General features: G+C 57.8%; 1 protein-coding gene across 1 annotated transcript; it reads right to left on the bottom strand.

Annotated features, from left to right (window-relative positions):
* Positions 1-2,850: 2,850 nt before the first annotated feature.
* Positions 2,851-6,808, bottom strand: LOC121852278 (glutaminyl-peptide cyclotransferase-like). Its single transcript, XM_042346371.1, has 7 exons — positions 6,582-6,808; positions 5,237-5,383; positions 4,759-5,037; positions 4,198-4,359; positions 3,885-3,984; positions 3,374-3,490; positions 2,851-3,042 (listed from the first exon to the last, which is right to left on the bottom strand). Exons 1-7 carry the CDS (start codon positions 6,753-6,755, stop codon positions 2,897-2,899), a joined length of 1,125 nt encoding a protein of 374 aa, XP_042202305.1. The 5' UTR covers positions 6,756-6,808; the 3' UTR covers positions 2,851-2,896.
* Positions 6,809-7,046: the final 238 nt, after the last annotated feature.

Below are 7,046 nucleotides of genomic sequence, written 5' to 3'. Positions count from 1 at the left end.
GCTTCAACCCCCGGCTGTTCGTGGGGACGTCGCCGGGCGCGATCGGCTACCGCGATTGGCCCCCAAAACACACAGTCACTACACCTGACAGAGTGGCACGTTCAGCAACATACACCAAATGCATTATTATGATGATATCCGGAAATGAGAAGGGAATTTCTCTCTCTCTCTCTCTCTCTCTCTCTCTCTTTCTCTGCTGGCAGTCAATCCCCCCACCCCCCCCCCACCCCCACCCCGGATAAAATCACTCGGCTGTTTGCGGGGACGTTGTCTGTGTGCAAAGCAGCTGCTGCCTACAAAAAAAAACACACGCACACAGTCACTACACTGGTCAGTAATCCCTGTGGAGTTCCAGGGGTTGTGGTTCCTCGCATTCACCACCGGAGGGAGACAAATTCTCTGGGCATCCTCCCCCCCTCCCTCCATACCTCCCCCCCCCCACCCCACAAGCCTCGGCTCTCGCCCAACCTGCGCCTAATACTCTCCGGAATTAGGTAAACAGAGGGCGTCCCTCCAGAGAGAGAGAGAGAGAGAGAGCGCATCCCATCCCGACACTCTCTCTCTGGGGTTCCCGGGTGTGGAGGGGATGTGGGGAATTCTCGGTCGGGTTCGGAGACTCTTAAGCCACAGTGACGGGTTTCCGTGTGTGTCGGACGCCCGACCGGTCACGGTGACGGGTTTCCGTGTGTGTCAGACACCCGACCGGTCACGGTGACGGATTTCCGTGTGTGTCAGACACCCGACCGGTCACGGTGACGGGTTTCCGTGTGTGTCAGACACCCGACCGGTCACGGTGACGGGTTTCCGTGTGTGTGTCAGACACCCGACCGGTCACGGTGACGGGTTTCCGTGTGTGTGTGTCAGACACCCGACCGGTCACGGTGACGGGTTTCCGTTGTGTGTGTGTCAGACACCCGACCGGTCACGGTGACGGGTTTCCGTGTGTGTCAGACACCCGACCGGTCACGGTGACGGGTTTCCGTGGGTGTCAAATGCAAGGATTATTATTATTATTATTATTGGTTGGTGTTGGGGGGGGGGTGCGCGGGGGGAGAAGGGGGGAAAATCACAGCCGCTCACAAACTATTTTATCTTCGCCCGATATTTTCGGTGGTGTTTGTGATCGGGTGTCCCTCCGGTTGATCGTTGTCCGTGTAAGAAGGAAATAAAATCAAAACATACATAAAACCTCTTGGCTTCCCTCTCCCTCCCTCCCTCCCTCTCTCTCTCTCTCTCTCTCTCTCTCGATCTTGCGTTCCCCCCATTTCCCCCCCACCCCACTCCCCCCCCACCACCCCCCCCAGTTTCCTTACACACCTCAGTAAGTAGGAACGAACCCGAACTCGTTAGTCGACCGGCCGATCGCTTTCCGGAGGTAATCGTCCCCCCCACCACCCCCAAAAAAAAATCCTTCCCCCCCCCCAACCCCCCAAATTGGCTGCCACTTTTGCCCACAACATGTACAGTCACTACACTTTACAGTGTGTTCCGTGAAGCGCTTTTGAGACGTCTCGACAAGAGTGATGAGGTCGCAAGGGGGGGGTGAGACCCCTCGCCTCGCAAGGGGGGGGTTAGACCCCTCGCCTCGCAAGGGGGGGGTGAGACGCCTCGCAAGGGGTGGGGGTTAGACCCCTCACCTCGCAAGGGGGGGGTTAGACCCCTCGCCTCGCTCGGGGGGGTGAGACGCCTCGTAAGGGGGGGGGTTAGACCCCTCGCCTCGCAACATATTTTTAAATGTTATTTTTTTTTCTTCGACGTAAAAACAATTACAGAACGACGCGAAGATCGGGATAAAAAGTGGAAAAATAATCCTCAGGCGGATTTTTACGGAGAGAATTTCCGATCAGCGAATTTAAATGATATTATTATTAATATTATTGTAATATTATTGTTATATAAAATTTAAACCGATTACATAACAAGAAGATAATGATCCCGGCATTGGACCCGGCGCCTTATCACGTCTTTGAGACGTCTCAAAGCGCTTCAAAGGGACAGACTGCGAAGTGTAGTGACTGTGTGTTTTGTGGGCGAAACGCAGCATCCGATTGCGCCCATCGACGTCCCCACAAACAGTCGTGGATTGAAGTGACCGAATTATTTTATTTTGAAGGAATTATATGTGCGACAACACGGAATATAATTTTTTCTCTCTAATATTCCCTCTGTGGGGAATGTCCCACAGACAATAAATATTCCGCAGGTTTTAACCAGAATATTTTTCCTTTTTTTTATTTGCGGATTTGTTTAAACATTTTTATTACTGAACCATAAAATTATTTTATTTGAATGTCAAACAATTGCCAATTAAATAATATCCACGTGAAGTCTGTCCGAATTATTATTGTTTTGAAGGGTTTATTACCCCCGAAAGGTGATTCCCCCGATCGACTGTGGTGCTCTGTCTCTCTCTCTCTCTCTCTCCCCCCCTCACTCCCAACGCTGCCCCCGGGGCATCGCCTGGACTGTGAGCTCAGAGTCCCTGAGAGAAATTCGGAGGCGAACTGGGGGGGGGGGAATTGGGGGAAAAAATCTAGAAAAAAAACACCCGAAGAGGTTTGGGAATGAGAGGTTGGGTTTGGAAACTTGGGGGGGACGGTGGTGGTGGTTGGTGGGGGGGGCGGGGGGGGGCAGTGACCCCAGTCAGTCAGTCAGTTTTGAGTCAAGTCACTGACCCCCACTCCCCCCTCGCCCCACCCCCTTTCCCTTCTTTCTCCCCACCCCTCTCTCTCTCTCTCTCTCTCGCCCCTCTCCTCTGCCACCTTTCTCCTCACTTTGCCACCCCTCCCCTTCCCGCTCTCTCCTCTCCTCTCCCCGCTTCTCCTGCAACCCCCACTCCCACCCCCACACACAACCCCCCCACCCCTCGCAGACGGAAGGTTGTGGGAGGCCTCGTCTAGAGGTGCAGGTATTCAGCCAAGAAGATGGTGAGGATCTTGCACAGGTTGTGGATTGTCGGGGTGTGAAGCCGTTCAGCTGTGTCCTCCACCGTGTGCCAGACCTGGGGAAAGGGCGTCGCGATCAGGTGCAGGACTGGGACCCCTGGGGGTGGGGGGAAGGAGAGGGTGAGGGGGGGGAAGAGAGAGGGGGGGAGAGATGAGGAAGGGGGAGAGAAGAGGGGAGAGGAGGGGGAGAGAGTGGAGAGAGGGGGGGAAGAGTGTTACTGACTGACAAGTCATGCCCTACCCCCCCCATCTGCCTCTTAACCTCTCCTCATGCCCTAACCCACCCCCCACCCCAACCCCACTCGTCCCCACATGTGCCACCCCCTCCCCAGCCCCGCCTCTTTCCATCTGCCCCCAAGCCCTGCCCCCACTCTCCCCAAGCCCTACACTCCCCTCCCCAAGCCCTGCCCCCCCACCACCGCCCCCACCTTTCTGCAGGAAGGGAATGTGATCGTCCTCCACGGGGCCGTAGTAAAGTTCGCGGTTGAAGTAAGTCAACTCCAGTGGGTGTTGCTGCAGCTCTCCCAACTTGTGCAGCCGCTTCTCTGTGACACGGGTGGGGGTGGGGTGGGGGGAAACAGGGGGAGGGGAGAGGAACATGGGGGGTGGGGGGAAACAATGCGAAACACAGCATCAGGACCAGCATGGCTCTGCCCCCCCCCCCCCCCCCAGAGCCTGGCACAAGCCCTGCCTCTGGGAGGGGGTTGATCGCGGTCGTCGGGGGGGGGTACCCGTGCGTGTGCGTGTGTGCCCGGGTCTCTCTGGCTTGCGAGGCGAGGGAGGGGGGGGTCTAACCCCTGAGCTCCAGGGACTCACATATACCACCCCCCCACCCCTGCCCACTCCCGCCCCGCATCACGCCAGGCTGCCCCCCCCCCCCCTTGCCCCCTTCCGAGCGCCCGCCAACCCCCTTCTCCCCCGACGGGTGGCGTTCCTCACCGATGTTCAGCAGCCGGTTGAACCAGCGAGAGGAACTCCTGAAATGGTTCAGGAAAAAGGGTTCAGGAGCTCCCAGGAGATCCAGCAGCACAAACAGGTCCTTAAACACACAAGAGACTGACATCAACACACGAGCGCGCGCACACACACACACACACACACACAGTCACTACACTGTGCATCCGTCCACACTCCCCAGGGTGAGGGCTAGAGACGCAGTGAAGCTCCCACTGACAGTGTGGGTTAGATCCCCCCCCCCCCATTCCACCCCTCTCTCTCCCCCCCCCTTCTCTCTCCCCCCACGCTCTCTCACCAGGGAGTCGATGAGGGTGGTCCCGGTGTTGCCGTGAAGGTGGCTGGTGTTTGCCATGCGTTCCGCCAGGTGCCGGGAGCCGTACAGAGAGTCGGTTGGCGTCCACTCAACCAGTGCCTCCTCCCCGTCAAAAAACACCAACTGTAGCGTCAGCTCCGAATCCTGTGACGCACAGAGAGAGAGAGACAGTGACACACACACACACAGAGACACACAGAGAAACAGTGACACACACAGAAACAGTGACACAAACAGACAGAGAAACAGTGACACACACACACAGTGACACACACACACACAGAAAAAGTCACACACACACACACACACACAGACAGTAACACACACACAGACACAGACAAAGAAACAGTGACACACACACACAGACAGTGACACACACATACACAGAGAGACAGTAACACACACACACGCAGTGACACGCACACACGTACACACATAGTAACACACACACACACACGTGCACACATAGTGATACACACACAGAGACAGTGGCACACACGCACACAGTGACACACAGACAGACAGAGACACCCCCCGGGGTACCTTGTTGAGCAGCCTATGGAGCTGGGTGTTGAGGGCGGTGGCGAGCTCCAGGATGATGGCGCAGGGAACAGCCGAGTCCGTGGCCCCCACGAAGCCAGAGTCAGAGCCGAAGAACTTGGAGTCGTAGTGACAGGCGAGCGCGAGTCGCCGGGGGGCCCCGGGGGCCAGGGTGGCCACCAGGTTAGAGAAGGTCCGGGCCCCGAGAGGCGTCTCCGCCTCGAACGTGTCGAACTCCAACTGCCAACCGGCCCCCAGTGACCTGATCCGCTCCACAATGTGCTGCCGGGACCATAAACACGGGCATCGACAAGTCACACGTCTGTCTGTCTGTCTGTCTGTCTGGGTCCGTATGTCGGTCTGGGTCCATTTATCTCTGTCTGTGTCCGTCCGTCTGTCTGTCTGTGTCCATCTGTCTGTCTGTCTGTCTGTGGATTATCCTGGGGTTGGGGGTGGGGGGGCAGAAAGTTCCAGAACTCACCTGCCTGACCCGTTTGATACCCTCTGACCCAGGGTACCTCACGATCAGCATCGGCTCCAGGAAATCAGACCACAGTCGCTGGACGTCAGTCAGGGAAGCAAAGTGTCGGACTTTACTGTCTGCCAGTCGCTTGGCCTTGTGATGTAACTGCGAGAGAGAGAGAGTGTGAGAGAGAGAGAGAGAGAGAGAGAGAGAGACAGAGAGAGAAGAGAGAGAGAGAGAGACATAGAGAGAGAGAGAGAGACAGAGACAGAGAGAAAGAGGCAGAGAGAGAGAGAGAGAGACAGAGAGAAAGAGGCAGAGAGAGAGAGAGAGAGAGAAAGAGAGATGTGTCAGAAATAAGTACATTTAGCAGTCAAAACCCGCGCCTGAATTAAACCAAATATCTTTTTATTTACAACCCCTAATACATCCCGGCGGTTTATGGCGCCTTCAAGACGTCTCAAAGCGCTTCGCGGGATACAGCGGCGCCCGCGCCCGCAGAAAAAAAGGAGAGAATACCGGGCCGCGAGGGTTCGGCCCGCAAACCGTACTGTCACTACACCCGGTACGCAGCGTGTCCCGGTGAAGCACTTTGGAGGCGTCCTGGGCCCCGGTTGACGGGCGCTGTGTCCCCAATGCGAAGGGTTTCCTGTTGTTACTCGAATTCAAGATCCTCATCCTCGCCTACGAGGCCATTCACGGCCTCGCTCCCTCCTACCTCTCCGACCTACTATCCCCCCACGTACCTGCCCGTACCCTCCGTTCCTCTGGCTCCGGTCTGCTCCACGTCCCCCGCCCCAACCGCCCCAACATCGGTGGCCTTCAGCCTCTCAGCCCCGAGGCTCTGGAACCCCATCCCCAGTGCCTTCGCCGCTTCCTCCCTTTCCTCCTTCAAGGCCGGTCTCAAGACCCTTCTCTTCGACCGAGCCTTCAGCTCCCCTCTCGACTCTCTACCCCCTCCTCGCTCCCTCCCTCCTCTCCCCTCACCCTGACCATTCCCCCCTCCTCGCTCCCTCCCTTCCCCCCCTCACCCTGACCATTCCCCCCTCCTCGCTCCCTCCCTCCCCCCCCTCACCCTGACCATCTCCCCCCCCCCCCCCCCCACAATGCTCGGGTCCCGACCCAACTGTCCAGCGCCTCGGGACGTCCTCCCGACGTGAAAGGCGCTCTATCAATGCGGCGGCGGTGGTGGTGGGTGTTATTGGAACGAGCAACAATGTTGCCGCTTGAGCGGCGGGATACACAGGGATCGGATACATCGCGTTCCGAAGCGGATACATCGCGTTCCAAAGCGGATACATTGTGTTCCAAAGCGGATACGTTGTGGCAGACGAGCGGTTCTCCCTCTCTTCCCCCCTCTCACCTGCTCCTGACGCCAGTCCCGCCGTTCCCCCGGTTCCAGCCCCGGTTCCAGCCCCGGCCCGGCCTCTGGCTCCTGGGGGCTGAGATACAGCGCAATCAGGAGGATCAGACACGCCACACAGCCCAGCACCAGGCTCCCAGGCCCGGGCCACCCCCTCGCCCGAGCCCCGGCCATCGCCAACTCACCCACAAGTCACTCACACAGACTCCATCTCTCTCGTCTGTCACTCACTCACTCACTCACTCACATCCTCCCTCCCCCCGTCCTCTCTCTGTACCGCCCTCTCACGCTCACTCACTCTCCCCCTCTCTCTATCCCCCTCTCACTCACTCTCCCCCTCTCTTTCTATCCCCCTCTCTCTCACTCTCCCCCTCTCTCTCACTCCCCCCTCTCTCTCTATCCCCCTCTCTCTCACTCTCCCCCTCTCTCTCTATCTCTCACTCACTCTCCCCCTCTCTCTCTCTA

Source organism: Callorhinchus milii, unplaced genomic scaffold (assembly GCF_018977255.1).
Source record: "Callorhinchus milii isolate IMCB2004 unplaced genomic scaffold, IMCB_Cmil_1.0 Scaffold673, whole genome shotgun sequence".
In the NCBI taxonomy this organism is placed as follows: Eukaryota; Metazoa; Chordata; class Chondrichthyes; order Chimaeriformes; family Callorhinchidae; genus Callorhinchus; species Callorhinchus milii.
Note: the sequence above shows the minus strand (reverse complement) of the source record. Positions and strands in the feature narration are given on the sequence as shown.

Coding starts and splice junctions, on each gene's coding strand:
- LOC121852278 (XM_042346371.1), bottom strand. CDS start 6,755: ATGGCCGGGGCTCGGGCGAGGGGGTGGCCCGGGCCTGGGAGCCTGGTG. Junction 4,360..4,758: donor TCCATAGGCTGCTCAACAAG/GTACCCCGGGGG, acceptor TGTGCGTCACAG/GATTCGGAGCTGACGCTACA. Junction 3,985..4,197: donor CCACCCTCATCGACTCCCTG/GTGAGAGAGCGT, acceptor TGTGTGTTTAAG/GACCTGTTTGTGCTGCTGGA.